The sequence below is a fragment of the Delphinapterus leucas genome, chromosome 9 (assembly GCF_059928025.1).
Source record: "Delphinapterus leucas isolate spDelLeu-1000000601 "Yukka" chromosome 9, BTC_Dleu_Yukka2, whole genome shotgun sequence".
NCBI classification, from domain to species: Eukaryota; Metazoa; Chordata; class Mammalia; order Artiodactyla; family Monodontidae; genus Delphinapterus; species Delphinapterus leucas.
In genome coordinates, this window is record NC_143137.1 from 89,605,135 (window position 1) to 89,627,369 (window position 22,235).

At 42.5% G+C, this 22,235-nt stretch overlaps 1 protein-coding gene across 6 annotated transcripts in view; it reads right to left on the minus strand.

Moving 5' to 3' along the window:
- COG5 (component of oligomeric golgi complex 5) overlaps nt 1–22,235 on the minus strand; it is a 284,068-nt gene that overhangs the window by 8,206 nt on the left and 253,627 nt on the right. For 4 of the 6 annotated variants that reach the window (XR_004023181.2, XM_030761468.2, XM_089917813.1 and 1 more), the window contains exons 17-21: nt 20,349–20,452; nt 16,367–16,604; nt 10,903–10,979; nt 823–949; nt 76–155 (exon numbers count right to left, since the gene is read on the minus strand). Coding sequence is in view for 4 of the 6 variants with exons in the window: in XM_030761468.2 (XP_030617328.1) it covers nt 76–155; nt 823–949; nt 10,903–10,979; nt 16,367–16,604; nt 20,349–20,452 (626 nt within the window). In the remaining 2 variants the exon portion in view is untranslated. The other 2 variants (XR_016394383.1, XM_089917815.1) reach the window with 2 other exon arrangements.

Sequence of the window (22,235 nt, forward strand, 5' to 3'; positions counted from 1 at the left end):
CGCCGGGGCCCTCTCCTTCCTCCTCCCCTACATCCCCCACGCCCTGGGCGGTGCCCCTGCAGCGCACAGCTCTACCTGACGAGGAGGAGCCTGTCCTTTTCAGAGGGATGGTCATCCAGCCACTGGGAGAAGCGTGCGTGGGACCACTCGGCCCTCTGCAGGGTGGAAACACAATCAGAGGAGAGAGGGTGAATCCCATCCTGCGACAGCACGTGCGGGTTCAGAGAGGATAGCAGGGATTCCCGGGGTCAAATGACGCCAGACACCTGCCCAACGGCAGGCGGCACAGCCCCTGGGGCACCTTCCTGACTCCCAAAGAGCCTTTTGGGTTTGCCAACTGAAGGTAGGTCAGAAAAGTAAATGGAGCCTCTGTCAAAAAAGCTTTATGGGGCTTCCCTGGTGGCGCAGTGGTTGGGAGTCCGCCTGCCGATGCAGGGAACGCAGGTTCATGCCCAGGTCCGGGAAGATCCCTCGTGCCGCGAAGCGGCTGGGCCCGTGAGCCATGGCCGCTGAGCCTGCCCGTCCGGAGCCTGTGCTCCGCAACGGGAGAGGCCACAACGGTGAGAGGCCCGCGTACCGCAAAAAAAAAAAAAGCTTTACGAACATAAATGACTTGTGTCACTATTATTTAAAGGGCTAATTCTAGATGCAGCAGGCAATTTTTACACTGCTGAGAAAGTAGGGGCTGGGCAGTGGGAATCTTTCTTCCTTCCTTAGGCATTTGCTCAAGACAGGAATCCTTGATTATGTAAGGCAGGAGAAGGTCGGGCACCTTCAGTTGGGGGGAGGGGGGCGGCAGCGGCACATTCTTCACTTCCTTACCTGGAAGGGGGATCTCAGCTCAGGGGGTGCTCTTGTGAACAAAAACTGAATAATGATGCTGAATGGAATAATGTCCCCCAGTGCAGGGCTACTGGCCACGTGTTCACTTGTCTGGAAGAGCAGTGGTCTAAAAGAGGGAAACGCAGAAGTTATTTAATACTATTCGATACAGAAAGAGGTGACTTGGTAGAAGAATCACAATAGCATACTAGCAGAATATAACCGCACAGTAGCGTGATAGCATAATACGCAGTAGAAGACTGAATAACAGCAGTCTTCCTACACTGGCTAATTCCTAACCATTTCTTAACCCCCTGTTTAGCCGGGAGACACACACACCCACCCCACACTCTGGCAGGTGGACCTGCCCTTCAGCTCCTTCCTTGACCCCCAGCTCACTGCCTTTGGGTCTGACTTTACTTCAAGGTGACTCAGCAAAATCCCCTCTTAGAGCTCATCTGATGAACAGGCTAAAATCAAAGCACTTAGCTGAAGCTGTCAAGTAGTTATAACTAATAGGTTTGGTCAAAATTTTCAGTTTTTATTTTATATAAAATCCTTCCTTGGGCTATAATCTAATGTGGATAAATTCAAAATTTCAATAAATTCAAAATTCAGTTTTCCATACAACTTTTCAAAGGGCAATTACGTCCTTGTATATACAAAATTATTACCTCACTGACCATCCCTCCCTTCTGACACACTGTGTGTCTGGGCGTCACCATCCACGAAGGGCCTCCCTCATTTTACTGTACTTCACAGATTTGGTGTTTTTTACCAAACTGAAGGTTTGTGGCAACCCTGTGTTGTTAGATGATGGTTAGCATTTTTAGCAATAAAGTATCTTTAGTTAAGATACGTACAATTTTTTTAGACATAATGCTACTACATACTTAATAAACTATAGTATAAACGTAACTTTTATATGCACTGGGAAACCAAACAATTTGTGTGGCTGGCTTTACTGTGACAGTTGCTTTACGGCAGTGGTCTGGAACCGAACCCGTAATATGTCCGGGGTACCCCTGCATTTTACAGGAGCCTGCAAGAAAATCTATCCCGTTACCCAAGCACCTACCCCCTTGTCAAAGGCTGGCAAAAATAATTTGAAACTTTTACTGACTCTTCCTTGGCTTTGGGCTCTGATAGATAAGAGTTAATTAAAGGCCAAGCTGTAGAGGCTGAATCTCAAGAGGAAAGATGGCAGCAACATCTCCTGACTCAGCAGCGATTCTGAAGTATGTAAAATAGCTCTGTACCTGGGCTCTTTCTTCACCCCACGTAATTTACTCCAATCTACAGCTGAAGGCCTGGACGAACCAGAGACATAAGCTTCTTCACCACACTGATGATACACTCAAGAGTCAGCAGTGCTCTCAAAAGACAGTTGGTTCTGGTTGGATCCAGAATATATTGGAAAAAATGTCTTTATAGTAGCTATTCTATAAAATTTATCCCTGGCAGGGATTCTTCTAATTTCAACTGTTTTGTAAAACAACATTATTCTATAATTTATTGTCTTTAACTACTGTGGAAACTTTTTAGTTCATCTGTGTTGCCTGTCTCCAGACTTCCACAAAGCTCTGAACCAGGTCCTCTGTGGGAGCAGGGCTAGGGTCTTCCCACAGCTGTGGGTGGTACACTTGCCTTGAACACTTCCAAGGGCAGTCACCTCACAGAGCTCCACGCTGCAGAGCCTTAGGCAATGAGTCCAGCACCTACTCGGGTATGAAAACGTTGCTGAGGGAATTCTGGTTTTCCTGGAGGCATCCCTGTTTAAGTCCTTCTCTGTGTGTCGAAGACTCTGTCTCCATCTAGGCAAAGCTCCTAGTTTTAACAGCAGCAGCAATGGCTACCACACAGAACACTTATTTAAAGCTTTAGAAACGTGAACTCATTTATTCCTCCAAACGACCCTATGAGGTAGGCACTGTTACATCCCCATTTTACAGACAGGTAAACTGAGAGGAAGAGAAATCAAGTAAAAGCTAGGAAAGGGCAGAACACAGACTCAAACCTGTGCAGCCTGGCTCTTCATCTTGCCAGGCAGCCTCTTTTAGGATATCAACTGTAGCAACTACTCGTCACGTTTTTAGAACAGACAGACTTATTCTCAGGGAGAAACAAAGACCCCTGGAGAAAGTACAGCTTCAAACTGTTAACAACTCCCATATGGTAACCTGAGCAAAGTAATGTTTCCAGGACAGCATTTGAAGGCCATGCAGTTATTACCTCTTTAGGTATCCCCAAATTCTCTCCATGGGTCAAGGACCTCCAGTCACCCACATAATTGAACCATATCATCACAGTCTCTCTTGGAATTATTTTCACCCGGCACGACCTGAAGTCCTTCGGGGGGTGGAGGGCGGCGATGAGCACTACGGTCTCAGAAGCCTCTGGAAGCTGACTCTGGGTGGGAGGGGAGGAAACTGTGCCCCAGCTCCACTTCCCGTAGCCTGGAGAACCCTTGTCCCAGCAGAGGAAGCTGAAACATCTCACAGCCCAAGGTCACCGGGTGCTGAGCAGCTGACATTCCCAGACTCAAAGCCAGCCTGGGGCCAAGCGCGTGTTTGAGCTGTAACAGGGCAAAGAGCCAATGGGGAGGCAGCTCCTCCACTGGGTCACGGGCTCATCCTGCTGGCACTCCTGAGAGGCCACCCTGAGGATGTGGGCAGACAGGGGAGCTTGTGCCTTCACTTCTCTCCCGGCTGCCCCTGGTCTGGTGAGAGTCCTCCCCTGCCCCAGTAAAGCCCAGTCTTTGCCTACAGCATGTGACATGGTAGGATTCATCCTGAACCCTAGCTCATGACATGAAGAGACCCGGGGGGGAGAGGCCAGTCCTGTATGACAGTCCTCCACTTACTGAAGGGCAGCCACATGGAATCCTTTCTGCCTCTATGACAAAAAGATGACCAAGAATTTTGGTCCCCGCTCTCTCTCAGTGTTCCCTATATGAAGTCCCACGTACAAATGCTTTAGAATTAAGTACTAAGAAACAATGAACTTTTTCCTAAGAATTGATATACTTCTTTCCTCCCGAAAGTGAGAATTACATAGCTGATTCTGTTCCTCTTTTATCTTTGGCTTCAGGAAGTTTAAAGTCAAATTTGAAACTTATCTACCACAATTAAATTAGTTTTATGGTTTGAATATTTGTGTTTTTGTTTTCCTTCTATATTCTTGAGGCAAACTGCAAACAATCCAAGGGCAGGGAGGGAAGAAGGATGAGAAAGGGAGAGGGAGGGAGACGGTGAGGGAGGAACGATCGGTAACGTGCCACGGCCGGCAGCCCAGCCGAGCCACACACGAGGCTGCTGACTGCAACACCTGCACAGGGCAGGCCTGATAGAAACCAGCTCACTTTGAAACAGCATCTTCTGGTCAATCACTTGTCCCTTTGGAGCTCTGAGTCACAGCTGTAATTTTTCTGCCAAGACCAAATCTTCCACTCTAGCCACTAACAGGACTGCCAAAAAAGCCATGGAAAGCACAACTGGATTTGATTTCGTATTATGCATCACTGACATAATTACCTGTAAACACTGAATGCAGACATTTTGTTTCCGGTGCTTGTTTTAAGAAGCTGAAAGAACACAGAATGAGAACCTCCCTTCTCCCTGATTCCAGGTGGAATCTGAAATACCGGCAAGTTCAAAAAATACATCACCATCTGAGGTGATAAAAGGAACAAAAGGAAATTAATTAAGGTGTTATAAAACACAGGTACCCCAAATGCCACAAAATCACTCTTAGAGAAAAATACTCTAAGTAGCAGTGTTTTTCAAGGTTAAACTTTACAGGCAGCTGGTATTTCTTTTTTAATTTATTTAATTAATTTATTTACTTTTGGCTGCGATGGGTCTTTGTTGCTATGCCCGCGCTTTCTCTAGTTGCGGCGAGCAGGGGCTACTCTTCATTGCAGTTTGCAGGCTTCTCATCGCGGGGGCTTCTCTTGTTGCAGAGCACGGGCTCTAGGTGCGCAGGCTTCAGTAGCTGTGGCTCGCGGGCTCTAAGCGCAGCCTCAGTAGCTGTGGCGCGTGGGCTTAGTTGCTCCGTGGCATGTGGGATCTTCCCGGACCAGGGCTCGAACCTGTGTCCCCTGCATTAGCAGGCGGATTCCTAACCACTGCGCCACCAGGGAAGTCCCCAGCTGGTAGTCTTAATTAATCAAGTATTAGATCCCATTAGAAAAAAACTGTACTTCTAGTAGATCTCCACATTTAAGTGATCCAGAGCTGTGTAGCTGTCAGTCTTCTGTTAAGGCCAATTACAGAGCGGAACAAGACTCGAGTCCTGCTGTCCCGCGTCCACAGCCAGCATCCGGGGTTCCTGGGCTGCCTGCCGCCACCCGCACCGCAAAGCCCCTTTTGGTGAGGGCAGCCCAGACCACTGAGAATGTGCACTGAGATGCGGAATCAGCAGAGAAATGAGTGGGGCAGGAGGGGAGGACACGGGACTCCTCCCTGCACTAGACATAGTGAGGGCTTCGGAGAGATGGGAAGAGGCCCAGATATGGTGGCAGGAGGGACTGTGTGTGTCCCAGGAGAGAACGGAGCAGGAGGCTGATGACTGGGGGGTGAGTCAGGGCTCAGAGCAGAGAGGTGAGAGGCCCCCCAGGTTCCTGTCTTGGAGTCTAAGGCTGTCAGTCCCAGGGGACCAGGACAGAAAGGAGGCAGGGGTTTCAAGCAGGCGTTCTCTGAGAATAAAAGCCCACATCTGGTTCAAGTTTCCTGCAGCATCTCCCGGAAGGCTGTCTGCAGCAGAAGATGGGAGATGCGGCATTTCAGAGCAGGAGGTCACCGCCAAAGTGGGGAGTTTAGATTCTCTTTAACACTCTCTGACTTCTCCTGGATGAATCATATAAGCGTGCACATATTGCTCTAGGACCCTCTGGAGTGCAAACAAGCACAGACTTCTGGGATAAGACGCGGGGCTCGGTGGTTGCGAGCACAGGCAGTCCTGGGTCTGAAATGCAGCCCTGCGGCTCACACACAGTTCTCACATGTGCAGCCCCAAAAGCTTACACCCCTCAGCCTTGACTGCTGCCTGGGAGTTGTCCCTAACTCTCATCTATTGTGGTAAGGGTGGAAGGAGAAAGTACCAGGACAACGCTCAGCACAGGCTTAGCATATAATAATCAAATAATGACTATTAGAATAAAAACGACAATAAATGAACTATCCAGTCCTCCACATTTACCCGGCTGCTCCTAGCACTGCCGAAGTATTGGCAGACAGCAAAGCGAAGCAAGCCCCAGATGTGGCTGCCTTCTGTCTTCAACGCTGACATCAGAAGCTTGGCATTAAGAATCCAGAAACCTTGGGGAAATCGTGATTGCAGAGGATGGACTGAGTGGAAGGAAGGAACAGAACACATCTGGGGCTGGAAGCGCTCGTCACGGCGGCTGCAGAGACGGCCACCGTCAGGTCTGCAGACCCGCAGGCAGGGGCCTGCGCGGAACCTCAAGTGGCAGATGATCACGGAGGTAACTGCAGACACGGGAACCCTCAGCACTCCTCCAGCTGAAAACTGCTGGTGTGAACACCACACTCTAGAGTTACTAATGCTCTTCCTTCTCCGGGCCCCTCATGCTAAGAGATCCATCAGAACACCCCTTATCTCCTGGCAGCTCTCAATGCTCTTCCACTAAACCCAAGGAAGCTTCCAGCAGAGCAGGCTGTTCCCTGGGAGCAGGCCTGCCTGAAGGCAGGGTCTGTGTCCCGGGCGGTGAGAGGCCTGTGGCTCTTTCTGTCCTTTGTCTCACAACGATCTGCACTGACAGGCCCCTGGCCAGGTGGAGCAAAGGTAACCTCCCTCACGGACACCTCTTGGGGGACACCGTCATGCTGCGGAGGGGTGGACAGGGACAGCGCCTCGTGTGTCTTGTGTACAAACACAAACCACCCAGGGGCAAGTCCCTAATGTCCGCAGCTTTCTGAGGCAGCATTCGCTCCAGAGTAAAAGATTGCCGCTGCCTGGGAAATTCTCATGTAGACAGTAAAAGGTAAATGCCTGGAAGAGGCTTGCCAGCCTAATTAAAGAGTCCACTGACATTACGTCCAAGAGAAGTGCCCTGTGGCAGATGGCTGCCTGATGAGGGGAGGGTGCGCCTGCCAAAGCCAGGGTGTCTGGGGAGGGGGGAGGGGAGGCTGCACCGGGGTCCGGGCTGGAGATGCCCTGCCTGGCACCGTCACCCTCCCTTGCACTGGGCCTGCTGCCCCCTCCTGCAGCCCCTGCCTCTAAACCTGCTGGGCTTTTGGTAGTTTGGCTGCCTGTTTTTCTCGCCCCCCCGACCCTTACCGTATAACGTTTTAGTATATTTTATATTATTTTTAGGCTCCCTTGTTATTTTTAAATGGATGAAACACTGCAAGAGGGATTGTTAAATATATCTGTTGACTTTTCTAACTACAAATATAAAACAACCAAAGCAAAAAGTTTGAATAATATAGGAAACCTCTAAAGGAAAAATCACTAGTAACAATGCTACTCACCCAAGGTAACATTTTGATGTTTAGCCTTGATTTTTCCTCTCCAAACACACATGCTATTATTTTAAAAATAGTAGGGATCTATACCATATATACTGTTCAGTAGCCTTTTTCATTTCGTGATGCATTAGGAAGTATTTTTCATATTCTTAGATATTAACTAACAACATAACTTGTTAACGGCTGCATATATTTGATCCTATGAATGTGGCATGTTTTATTTAGCCAATCTCCTACTGACTGCCACTGGGCTGGTGCTGATGTGACTCGGAACCTTTAGGGAGGAGACCCATGAACAAGAGCCCAGGTCAATTACGTACACGACCACTGGACGACGCCTTTTCCTTGTCACAGCACACAGCACACAGCACAGACGGCAGGGTTCACAAGAATGGGCCCTGCCACTGCAACTGCTCAGGACTAATTTTAGAGAAGAGACAGATGTCTTAACAAGTTTTTGCAGGTAGCAAATAAAGTGCCTAGAACTGGGTTACTAGAATAAAGACGACTCTGTATTGACTCACTCCCCTCTAGGAAGGGACTCTGTAGGACCTCCACATGGGGAAGCTGTCCTAAGTCAATCACGACAACTGCAGAGAAGCTGGCGGAGCCGGGGCCTTTCCTGGACATGTACACAGGCAGAGGCAGGGGCACTGACATCCCTTTTCTCCAAAGATGGGACCTGAAACCTTCTTTTCAGACTAGGGCTAGATTTGAACCCCAGAATATACTATGCTTTCATTTTATTTCCTGATCCACTTAATCTTAAAATCTTTATCATATGGTGTCCAAGACCTCTCAAACAACTGAGAAAGCTCTAGAATCAATCTGAGAGATTTCTGTACATTCAATATATCTTTAGGAATATACTGATAGATATAAATCTCTGTTAGAATTTTTCACTGAATTCAAGATATGGAGAAGTCTTCATAGGCAAAGTACAATTACTCTTATTACGTATGTGCCAAGGCCTTAGGAGCTGAGGGGTGTGCTGGAGGAAGCTCAGGGCTACCAGAATCCCAGGAGAAAAGGGCATAAATCTTTATAGATGGAGAAAGGGACAAAACTCAGCCCCTATCACTAGAGCAGCTGAAGTTCAACAATAGAGGGCCCTGTGAAAAAGGTGAGAAACCATGGGATGCAAAACATTAGTGGGTCATGAAACCAATTAAATGGGTTAAAATAACCAACCAAATGAAAAAGAAATGTCACAGAATATCACATGAAGTGAGAGTAACTACTGTTTCATGGCACACATGTGTGTGCGTGTGTGTGTGCCTGGGTTTGAGTGTACTTGCATGCAAGTGTATGCCAGATGGTAACATAAAATCTCTCTTAATGTGAGTCAGGGTCAAATTTCAGAAACACATCTAGATTGACCATTGCCCCATGAGAGAAGCTAGCTATAAAAAACATAGGATTTTGGGCCTCCCTGGTGGCGCAGTGGTTGAGAGTCCGCCTGCCAATGCAGAGGACACGGGTTCGTGCCCCGGTCCGGGAAGATCCCACATGCCGCAGAGCGGCTGGGCCCGTGAGCCATGGCCGCTGAGCCTGCGCGTCCGGAGCCTGTGCTCCGCAACAGAAGAGGCCACAACAGTGAGAGGCCCGCGTAACGCGAAAAAAAACCAAAAAAAAAACCCCATAGGATTTTAAAAAAGTATCCACTAACCAATCATTAATTTTTTATTCCATAAATAGATACTAGAAGGTGACACTACTATTCAAACTTTAAACGCTCCTTTAAAGAGTCCTTCTTTCATGTGAAAACTGGGAGGGTTGACAGAAAACCTTAAATGAATTAAAACAGAACTGTTCTTATGTGAAACCTTAGAATGTGTATCTCCATACTGTGACACAACTTTAAAAGCACTTGGATAAAGGCCGTCTTGCCTCAGCAAATAAGATAAGCACTATTTTAATACATACATGTGGAATAAACAACTAAACATGGGAGCCAGCACTATCAAAAATAATAGTCTAATCTTAAAATAGCAAACCCCTAATCACAGCTTTTCCCATGCCTTTTAAAATACCTAATTTGTTGATATCCCTCAACATGCTAAGATTCTGTTACTCAGGGCAGCATTTGATCATCCAACCGGGATTGCCGTGTCACCATCATACTCAAAGTAAGTGACTTTACAGGAGTTTTATTAAGGTTATTTTTATGGTACATACAGATGACTGGTGGATCGGGTACTCAGTATCTCTTAATCTTTCGACTTGTCCATATTTGGTAGTGCCAAACCCTAAGGCTTCCAAAATATTTAAATACTTTATAAAAGGTTTGAGCTAATCCAAAGAAGGTATCTGAAAACACTTGTGATCCCACTTTAAGTTTTTTTGAAATCCAACTCAGATGGGCATCTGAGAAAAATATTTCAGGCTCTTGTGTTGCCATTAAAAAAAATCACTGCCAATTACTCACAGGCAAAGTAAAGGATAAGCCTTCCCTTTCAATCAACAACCTTGGGTTCATTACACTTGAATTTTCTACCAAAAGCTTGGATGACATAAGAGAGTGAAGTAATCTTTTAAAGAACATACTGCTTATTGATTACTCTAGTTTCTAGTACTGAGTCAGTTTATAGAAAGCCACATGCCTGGACTCTCTTACCTATCTTTATAAAGAAAGATTCAAAAACCATTATGCTTTTGGATATTATGGAGAGCTGATATCAAGGTTTCCCATCTGGTATGCTGTGGTCAGAAAATGGTCATAAGTATTATGTTGATCCCCTTGGCCCTCAGGGTTGGTCGTTTTATATGTATATATTTTCTATGTGTGCCACGATGTGAAAAAGTTTGGCTTACTGAATAAACAGCCGTATGAACAACATCTTTTTATCTTCTAAAATCTGATACTTAAGACCTAGTCATTAAGCTATTCAAGTCTTTAAAATCTGAGTTGGCAAAAGGTCTATCTAAGCATTCAGCACTGAAAACGAGTTTCCTGTTCAATTGGTATATTCTTAGATTATGAGTTTGAATTAACTCATTGTTTTTCTTTTTGAACTGGTTTCAAGTAAGCTCAATCCCAAATTTTGTGCTCAACTGCATTAGCCATCTTTAGCCTAAATTATCTACTACATTTACAGTCATTCCCTGCATTTCACCACTAAACTCAGTTCTTCTAATACTCTATCTAATAGTTTTGTTAGGGAATACAACTTATGACCTTTTTAGAAGTAAACTGGATTGGAAATGATAAATGAACCAGTAATACTTTCAGAAAAAGACATCTATAAATTATGAACTGCCTTGTATTACTACTCAATATATTTCTGTAAGAATGGAGAGTAAAAAATAAATAAATCCCCCTAGAAAGAGCATAATAAAAAATTTACCAGCTCAATCTTATGAACTGCAACTCAAAACTAACACATACACAGACATACATACATACACTAGTCATCGCATATAACACTATATAAATTTCTGGTTTGAAGAATAACTTTCAAATGCCACTGTTGTACATCACAAAACGGTTGAATAATGGCAATTTCATACAGATGGACATGAACAGGGGAGGATTTATCTGCTAACAGGATATGGCTATATTAACAGCGATAACAGAATTATGTCTCACCTGAATGACCTCAGCATTCGATAGGACTTTCCTAAATCAGATACTCTTCTGCAGAACGGACCCACAGCCAACTCCATCTGAAATATTAAAAGATATCCCCAGCTTTTTACCTCAGAATCTTGAAGTGAACTGGGGACACGCTTGGATCACAGAAGGTTGTAGCTTGCAGTAAACTTAAATTTTATCTTCCCTGTGAGGCAGGTTTTGAAAGTCAAATTTATTAAAAGGCAAGAGCTTAGATAACTTCTGCATTTATTTACTAAAGAGGCATAATTCCTTCAAGAAGAGAAAAGCATTTTTTGTTATGTAAGAGGAGAAAGTTTAGATTGTTTTTCTCCACTGAAAAATCAGAAAAAGGAACGTTTTCAAGCCTGCCTCTGTGGCTATACTTTAAGCAGACATCACGAGCCTTTGTACATTAACATAAATGATGTCCGTTTTCACCAGGCTGGCTCAGGGGGTTAAAAGCACTGACTCTGGAGGCAGCGCACTTGTGTCAGAATTTCTGCTCTACAACGACTAGTTGTGTGGCCCTGGACTTAACCTCTTTACGTTCCAACTTCCTCAACTGTCAAATGAAGGTAATGCCTATCGTAAAATTATGCAAGTAAAATAGATAATTTCACAAAGCACTATGAGCACAGCATATAGTAAGTGCTTGTTAAATGTCAGCACTTACTATCAGTATTTTAAAAACTTCCCCCTTTTAAACGTTAGTGAATTAATTTGTTTCCTGACTGAAGAACTTAGCAACTACTACTTTCACTTCTCTTTATTTTCCTCCTTTGACTGGAAATTTTGTCATTAATTGAGTTTTAGGCTACCTGTTCTTTATCCACCAAGCGCATATGCAAAATTTTTGCATATGTGGTACTCAGATGATAAACCATCTCTCTATACTCGCTATAAACAGGACCCTGGTAAAGAATAATTTAGAAAATGACTGAGAAAAGGCTGCTCCCTGGTAAATCAACATCTTTCTTCAGGAAAAACATATGAAAGAAAAATGGGGTTTCTGTCTTGCTGGCCATCTTTCTGAAAAACTGTTCAAATCTCCTTGACGTTGGAAGACCATGGAGACCTAATCACTCACTCATTTGAGAAACATTTTTGACTCCAGGCACCAAGCTAGACACGGGGATAAGAAGATGAATTAGATGGTCTTGCCTCTGAGGAGCTCTCTCAAATTTATCAAAGAAGGGAATAAATATTTATTTAAACAATGTAATTTTTATTCATCTAAATTTTAAGAGAGGTATGTGTGTGTATACATAGACACACATACACACATACTGATTACTATTAAGAGAAATGACAAGTGTGAAACCAAATGTACGAACTGAGTGTCAGGGAGAATTGCAGGGCAGCTTTCTTTCTTCAGATGTCTCAAGGGTGAGTCGTGACTGGTGAATTTGTCTCCTAGCATACAGAAGACACAGTATATACCCTGTAGGTTCTAGAGGGAAACCAACCTCACATGATTAGCAAACTCTCTAAAATACAAAAGAATAAGTAAATAAAAAGAGAAATCTGAGGAAGAAAAGTCAGACTCTTGCCAACAATGCAAAAGAGAGCGGCCTTGACCCAGTGTTCTAGAAGACACTGAGTGATGGGCTGTTCCTTGGGACCTGTTTATTCACTCAATGGGAGTTTCTGGTTTCCTACAGAATGTGGCATTTATTTTATAGTCAGCGCAAAGTACAAATGTGGTATCATGTACCTATGACTGTGTGTGTGTCTGTACATGTGTGCATATAATGGTTTCTTACACACTGAAATTAGGTGAAGTATTTTTCAAGAAATGTTTTTGTCAATTTTTTTTCAGTTACCCTAGTGGGCTTCATCATTTTCAAAGATTAAACCAAACAACCTTTGCCTTAGCACTTGAGCAAGATTGAATGTTAAAACAAATAAGTGGCTAGGAAAAAATTACAGTATGAGAGAATATGACCTCGAATGGCTGGGTCACCTATGATGACTGCAGATTTCTATGCCATAGGACAATTTCAAAACGTTAAATGTTCAAAATAAATTTTTCATCCATCAAGGACCTCTAGGGTACTAAAAACCATCTTCTGTCAGAGTTCCATTAAACAATAAAGGCCATGTTTCTGAAGGGCAGGAATGTTCCTTTTAGAGGAGGTGACTCTGCAATTAGCTGTGGATACAAAAATGGCATCTGCAACCGCCTCTCTCCAGCTCCCCTGTTTGGAGGGAACGAACAGTCAGCTGCAGGCGTGGTGAACTAATTACATAGCTGCTCCATGCCCACCGCAGACATTTGGTTAACCACAGGGCATCTATGGATACTCCCAGGGCATTCCTGCCCTGATACTGTTCAGGAGAAAAGGCAATAGGAATTAGAATCTTGATTATCTGGGGTTCTTCCCTAAATTTATATTTCCAGGCAAAAAGCAAAACAGATATAAATGTATAGTATTTAAAGGGCACCAGAAATAAAGAGAAACTGCTCAGAGTGCCACTGAGTAAATGATTTAATGCCAATGTCAAAAGCCGTCCTTTCCCTCAGGAAAGAAACACAGTTGAGGGGCAGAGGGGAATGTGTGGTTCAGAGGGCAGTATGGACAAGTCCCCAGAGAGATTCTGAATCAGCAGAACCCCAGTGGCCTTGGACCAGCTTAGTACTTTACAAGTGCTGTGTGATTAGTGTAAACACAGAGACCATGTGGTCACAGTAGGGAATTAATTACCAGGAGGAAAGCGCCTCATGCCCGTGACCTGATTCCTAGGGGGTGTGCGTTGGGCACCTCCCTCATCGTGAGCCCCCCCAGATGGCTCCCTGCAAATACATACTCTTTCACCTGTGCAACGCCGCCAGTGGGGAGAAGTTAGGATTCCTACAGAAATCTTTAAAACATATCATTATCTGTCTTTGCAGCTGGACTTTATGCCAAATAATCAGTATTCCCAAACCTACCCTACTGGAGCCTTCTGAGCTCTTTCTCTTTCTGTTATTTATGCCAGAAAAGCAGGCACTTTTATCACAAGAACTCTTTTCAAACCCACAGAGGACTTGTGTGGTCTTGATTCCAATGGCCTCAATGGCTTTGTTTAATTTTGAATACAAATCGGTAGAACTTTCAGTAATGAGGCAGCCAAAAGGCTTTCTAGTCCCAGGTGATGCCCGTCGTGAATATAAAAGTCAGGGCAATGCCATCTCAGGGTTTTGATTCACCCCAGACAAATGCAACCAAGTACGAAACCCAAGGTACAATGCCACATAACTGCAGTTGTGGGAAGAAACCACATCAAATGAAACAAAAGCCTTCAATTCACTTTAATGTTTTTAAAATATGGGGGGAAGATATAACAGCTGGATAATACTTGCCAAAGCTACTGGTCACAACCATGACTGACTTCAGAAGTGCTGGCACCTGTCTTTCCTGCACCCACGACCCACAGGGCCAGGGAAGCAGCCACAGAGTGAGTGGCACGAGGTTCTGAAACAGGGACACTATCCCGAAGTGAACCAAGGAATCAGCCCCACGGAGGCTGCAGCAACCAGTGTCACTGCCGGCCTGGAAAGTATATTTCTTAACATCGAGTAAGAAATGGAAAACGGAGGCTGCCCTGGAGCATAAGTTAGTAATAATGATTGATGAGTTTCATTTATCTTAACGGAAGGGACCTGGGGAAAGGTTTGGTTTATAGGCAACATGTCTTCAGAAAGAAGGAATGCCAAATAAAATTCTGAATGTGCAGTTTTAAGGAAGGTGGGAGCTCAACCCTGCCCCTGGATGCTACGCATTTTGAACAGGTGCCAGCTGTGGTAGCAAGGGTCACAGGACAATGCTCTCCAGCTTTCAAAACTCACAAGGTCACATAGCATTAAAATAAAAACAAAAACAAAAAGCCTTCTTCCCACAGAACTCTCATTTTGGCCATCTCCTGCTTGGCTGCCACTCTAATTGGACTTGAAGTGCTGCCTCCAGGAAAGTGACTCAAGAACCAGCTGGAGCAGAATGCAAATAAACGGGTGGGGGAGGGAGAGCCCAGGGAAAGAAGAGGATAGGAAAAGAAAAACAAAATGAAGGAGGAAAGGGGGAAAGAAGAACAGACACCCATTTGAGTTCAGCTCACAGTGTTTTTAACAAGTAAGAGCAGGTCTTGGTACATCACTGTGTTTTCACTTTGATAAGCAGCCTGTAATCCCAGAAAGGGACAAGTACGACAATATACAGAATTTACCTGTAACAACAGAACGTACAGGTGCCTGAGAATTAAGTTGATAAAAACAGGAAGGGTAAAAGGAGCCACACGAATGGTAGCATTTACTTTCAATTTTCATGCTGAGGTTACTAAGGGCATATTTCACAAAGGAAGGCTCTTTACTCTGACCTAGTGGTGTCAGGCATATCATTTGGGGATGAAAATGACTAATTCGAGACCAGTTAATATGCAAAGAGCCTGGCTCTTGAAACATTATGATATGTACCTGTTCCTTATTGTAACTGTCAGGTATGAGGGTGAGTCTACAACCACCGTCTGGTACAAGCAGCCCGCCACATCCTTTCCTCGGAGTAGGAATAATGAACCAAGACTTGCTCCCAGATACACACAGGAATAAAGAGGGACATTACAATTTGTCTATCTGTATAAACAGGGAGGATCTGGCACACCGCTAGGAATAATCCATTCGAATAACTATTTAGACTAGTAAAGCTAACAGCTTTCAAAGGCTTAAAAAATAAGTTCACCTTTGACGTGCTATGTAAATACGAATTGTTTCTGAATCTTTTTTTAATGAAAGTGCATGTATGAGGTGTTTTTTCTCTGCCTCTGATACTATATTTATAAGGCTTTTAAAAAAGTCTGTCTAAAGGACAAAGAAAAAAACCTTTCTATAAGAGCTGATTATGGTTCTGCTATTTTAATGTGACTCTACCTCATTCACATCAGATAGTGTGGAATGACTTCAAGGTGGCCACGCACAGGAAAGGTACTCTTATTTAACAGAGGGGGATCAAATAATTCACCTGGTCCTCTGTGCTTCTAAATGAATTAGAACACCGCCCTGGAGAACCATGCATGTGTCAGAGATCTTTCTCTTTACGTGACAACAGACAGCCTTTTTCTACTGTTTGAAGGATAAATTTCATTGTCTATATTAGTTTCCAACAAGGTTAATCCATTATTCTTATCAGTACTGACCTGGTGGGATAATAAAATAGTGAGAAAGCCCCATGTTATGTAAAAATGGGAAATGCTGCTCTACTGTGGGACAAACGACTTAGCTTAACCTTGAAATATCAAAGATGACTGATGATCCTTTTGTTAAAGACAAAGTAAAAAAAGCTGGTATGAAAGTATCTTTAAATTCTTTCCTTTTTTCACATTAAAAACTTTCTTCAGTTAAAAAACTGAAGACCACAGATGGTCTTTTATTTAATGGATAATACTGAGGCTGAAACATTTTCCCCTTTGTAGCTATGCATCAATTTACCTGCGCAAAATCAGCAGCAAGACGCATTTTCCCACCTTCACCAAGAGGTCTTATGAGACTGGCATTTCGGATAAAGAGTTCAATGGCTCTTTGGGCAATAGCTTCAGTGTTGTCAAAGACAAAATCCAAGCATTCAAAGTGTTTAAAGTAGTCACTCATAACTCTGGCGATAAAACCTTGAAGCTCCTTCATGTAGAGAGAACAGGGAACATCAGGCTTTCCTGAACTGGGTAATGACCTGCAAAAGAAAAAATCAGCCAGTACACTAAAAGGCACTATTTGATATTTGTCTCCCCACTCTGCCTGCTATTTCACTCCTAAGCAATTTTTTACTTTAAAAAATTGGTATGAAAGGCATTGTTTATTTTTGCTAAAAGTTAAAGAGCATAAAACAATGTTTAGATTATATTCTAAAGACTGTTTTAGGATGCTAGGAAGATGACTGAAAGAATCTTGGAATCCATTTACCAAAAGACTATTAAAAATGAAACAGACAACCATCTGTCTTGGATGATTCACAGAAGTGCCTTATGCACTCTGACCTTTCAAGGTCTCTTCCAGCTTTACGACTTTCCATCCACTCACGTGGTTTGCCTGGTTAGTGAATAAATCAGTATTAGATACTGAAATAGGATTTTACACTTGGTGGCAACAGAAAATGCTGCCTTCCCCAAACAGATTCTTGGCAAAGATATCTCTGCTCTTGTGCTATTTAATCCGATCAGTCCAATAGTAGAATTCTGACTGTGGAACTGGTTATGTAACAATACACATGGTATGCAATTTTTTCCTCCCAGATGATGTTTGGAAAGGCTTTAATTTGGATCAACAGATGATGCCAGCTGATGCTCCACGAGATACTATTTATAATTTATAAGTGTTTATAATTGCTCTTTAAAGAATATATGAAAAGAATGTGCAATATTTATAGGAAAGAAGTTATGCCAAAATTAGAAATCACCTGATATTAATTAGCGGGCCAGTGAGATCACTGGCTATATAATGCTGAATCTTTTTTTCAAAAGATAAATCATACTCTGAGAATGATGCAGAGAAATTGGCAATGGTCTAGGGAAGAACAACAGATATGATTCAAATGCCTAGAGCAAGAGAATGAGGTGGACTTAATTATTTTAAAATACAGCAATGGTTATTATAAATGGGATGCTAACCAAAGGTCTTCCACATCCAGAGAGCAGATAGAAATAGAGAAAGCATGCTATGTTCCAGCAGGAAGAGACTTTGTTCAGGTGTAATAAAGAATGTCCTAACTATGGCAAGGCCATTGAGGGGGCATGGTGGAACACTGCTGTTTGCAATATCATAGGGTGGAATGCTGCTTGGTACAGAGTACAGGGACAGCCTTAGTAAGAGATGGCAATCTTCACGTGGGGTTTGGTTTTGCCAGATTCAGACCATCATGGCCTATCTTTATTCAGGTTTTGTCAGTCCAAAAGGCTAGGTTAAAAAAAAAAAAAAAAAGGGAACAAATCTCTTTCTAATCTTATGCTTTATCAAAAGCACTGTCATTATCTTGGTACTACTCTGGAGGATTGTTTCAAGAATTCTAATCTGGTTAGGTGATATGATTTCCTTGATGATTAGAAAATGATATACTAGACCAGGTTCTGTAAGCATGTGTCAATGTAAGTAAAATAAAATGATCTATTAGAAAAATTCTGAAATATGTATTATCAATTCTCAGCATGGATTAGAAGTTTGACTTAAATTTACTAGAATATAAACCTTGCTTGGCAATTGCTAAAGCTCAGTCTTCCCAGTTATGTCAAACCTTTTAGTAAGAGGTTCTCAACTGATAAAGTGAGCAGAAATATCACGGTCTTTGTAATGAGAGCCCGCATACAGAGGCAGAAGGCAGAAAGACTGAACAAACACACGCCTGAGAAGCGGCACCAGTTGTTCTGGGGTCAGTGTGTGTTCTCCCCTCCTCAGAGATGCTCATCCACCACTTCAAGGATCTAGGGTCCTCCTACTGTTACTGACTTCCCTCTCCCATTCAAAGCTGATATCAAGACACGAGTCATTTTACATTAAATAACAGAATTTCAATCAATGTACTATGTCAGACATTTACAATTTAAGCTTTATCTAATTTGGAAAGAAACACACAGGTCCCACTAAATACATTTAAAATACCAGGAAACTGTGTTGAGGATTACTTTTTAATTAGCAGGGGATTCTGTAATCATACTACAAATAAGGTTGGCCGAGAAGGTAAACCTGATTTATTCCTTTTACCGTGAGAAGGTGTGAAGGGCTTGAAGGGGCAGGTATTCATTATTATTTTTCCAAGTGTGATCCCGGAAGATGGCCCTACTATAAAAGTGATTCCACTTGCTGAATAGTTTCATCCAATGTCATCTTATATTTCATATAAGCCATACATATATGAAATGATATGACAGAATTACTAATAACAAGGTTCTAGAAAGTGGGAAAATTCCTGCCATGAATGCTCCACACTCCTGTACGGCCATGTATGGAAAATAACTTTCAGTGGAACCTCAAATGTCTGCTGCACAGAGAGAGTGAGCTGAAATGGAGCCATTAATGGCCATTTGGGGAAAAAAATTGAGGACAATGTTATACATCTTAAAATAATGCTGCATACCTGTGGCAACCTATCAGTTAAAGAACCAATCTGGCTCACTAGTATTTAAGCAAACTAATAAAAACATATCTACTTGGGAAACCAACTTTTAATGTCTAATGTGTTATCTGCAGGCACCAGCTGTGGCTCATCAATACAGTTACTCAAGTAAGCACCTGACCACTCTTATTAGAACAAGCCTTCAAAAATTACTCCAGTTTTGCTTCCTTTTCAGAGGCATTGATGATTGGTCTAACCGGGACATTTCAGATCATTTCTGAACAAAATTCATTTCCTCCCAAATACTGGTAATCAGCAGTTTTATATTCCTGTCTCCAAATACTACAGCATTTTTGTGTAGAATCCACTTTGCCCTCCTGTGCTTCATACCATTATTAAAAATAGAGACTGACCTTTTCACCTTTCAAAAGATACTTTGTAAATGAAATAATAAATGATTTGAAAAATTAAAATACAGTGTAATAATCACATAATTTTTCTACGAACAGCTAGACTAGTGGCTAGAAATTTAATAAAGTAGATACACTATTAAACAACATGAACATAAAGAAACAGGGCAGTTAAAAAATAGTAACTAACTATGAACTAGGAATAAAAAACCTATCTACACTAATATATGAATATTTAGCTCTAGAGTATGGTTAAGGTTTTTTTAGAAATCACACTAAGCATGTGCACATAACTATTTCAAATTCTCCACAGTTCTCTAATACACTAAGTCAAAACCATTTTACTTAAAAAGACTTCAGCAAACAGTAAGCGAGGAACTATGATTCTTATTCTCAAGACACACATGATATGGATAAGCAGTATACATATGAAAGAGCTGTGGAATAATACCAAATTGCTTATGGCTAGGAGTGACATGACCAGATTAGACTGCCACAAGACTCTGACAAGGAAAATCATCTTTGCAGGGGGTTGGGCAGGACCTTGCCCTCAAAACCAGAGCGGGAATCGGACTAGCAGAGTGACAGAGGCAGGACGTTTTATACAAGGAATACCATGCCAATACCAGAGGCTCAAGTACAGCCTATTTGTGAGAAGTAAGGAAAAAGATATAATTGCAAAGAGGAGATAGTACCAAATGTCCTGAAGTGCTAAGCTGAGTCCCGCAGATATTAATGGTTCCATGTTTCAATGACAGGAGAGAAATGATGACAAGAAGAACTGAAAAAATTTAATCTGCTAATGGTGCTCAATGAATAAAGTAGGATAAGGATGGAGGCCAATCCCATCACAAGAGGAACAAGGTTCTAGATTGGTAGAGACTTAGGGAGTAGAGGTGGAGGTGGGAATGAAAAACAAATGTACTGAAGCTTAGTGAAAACTTTGGTTGGAAGTCATTACCCAGAAAAATCTTCTTGATGCATAGTGATGATGATGGCCTCTATAGCATCTCCCACGGAAGTCAGCAAGGGCTGCACAGCATTTCCCATAAGAACATGGACCACCTGAAAAGAAGATTAAATTAAGGAGAGGCAAACTTTAAATAGATCAAACACAGAATCTGAAATATGAGAAGCATTTTGACTAAAAGTTTTCACGTTATATCAAATTCAAACTATATGCAGTTTAACTATAATACCCAACAGAAGTCTGCTCTTCTCCTAACTGCTGTCAGTAATGATGTTTAAAGCTTAAAATATGTGGAACATGGCACTGAAAACTTTCAACTCCACCACTTTTCTCTTATTTTCAAAAAGTTGAACGCTCAAATGAACCCCTGGAGAAAGAAGAAGAGACGGGTAGTGCCACTTAGGCAGCAAAGATCACATGAACACACTTCTTTTTTTCTAATTTCCACTCATTTATTCTTTATATTATTTTTGTAACATCTTTATTGGAGTATAGCTGCTTTACAACGTTGTGTTAGTTTCTGCTGTATAACAAAGTGAATCAGCTATACGTACACATATATCCCCATATCCCTTCCCTCTTGCAGAACACATTTTTTAAAGTTTCTGAAAAGACTGAGGCAAGACCAAAAGTAATTCTTCAAAATTGGAACATCATATGCTTTTGACCAGACTGAATATAATAAATATATCAGTGATTCTTAGAGGGCAGAACAGTTAGCCTTTTCATGGATTAGATTTCTATTTAGAGTTCTACAGCAGTGAGTCTCAACTGGGGGCAATTTTGCTCCCCAGAGGACATCTGGCAATGTTTCAAGACACTTCTGATTGTCACGACCGGGGTGGAGTAAGGGTTTGCTACTAGCATCTAGTGGACAGAGCACAGAGACGCTGCTAAACACCCCGCAGTGCACAAGACAGTCCCCCACGACAGAGAACTACCAAGCCTAAAACATCAATAGTGCTAAGGTTCAGAAACTGTTCTCCTGTGAGGTATAATTATCAATTAGGTTATATAAGACCCTAGGCCTTAGTTATAAGTTTTTAGTGTGAAAATATGACTGGGCCTCAGTAAACATTCAAAATCTAAATTTTAAGTATATTATATGTGCTTCAGTCATGATTACATACAATGAAGATGGATGACTCTGGCTCATACAAATGACTGAAATCAGTGAGAAAAGGTTAAATAGGACCCTTATTCATGAAATTCCTAAACATCATCTCCAGCCCTTAATCTCCGATAAAAATAAACATGTATACAGGATTGAGAGAGACATGCGCTCCGCATTTTCTCTCTAAGCCCTCTCCCCTCAATCCCTTAGCTCTCCTTACTGAAATAAAGGATGAAGACAAACAAAAACAAACAAACAAAAAAAAAAGAGAGAAAGAGTGTGTATGTGTGTGTGTGTGCACTTACAGTTTGCCCTCAGGGAGCTCACAATCTAGTGACAAAAGGTAACAAGTTGTAGTGATATCAGTGCTCTACAGAGTGCTATGGGAAGATGGGAGAGACACCCAACTTATATTGAAAGGATTTAAAAAACAAAAGGTGTTGTGTGAACTGAATTTCAAAGATCAAAATGGGTTAAGAACCAAGTGTGTGTGTTGGGGGAGGGTGGGAGGCTGGTGGGGGCCATATGCCAAAGGCACAGGAGCCTAGGGAAGTTGACACATTTGGGGAACTGCAGGTGTTCAACACAGGGTATGAGGTGGCTGCCTATGTGGAAGAGAGACAGAGAGCAGATGTACTCTGCGTAGGCTGCTAAGGAGATGGGAATATATCCTGAAGGGACTAGGAAACCAACAATGAGTTTTAAGCAATGAAAAGAAAAACGTGGTTAAAGCTTTGAATTGGGGAAAAATCATGCTGGACAGC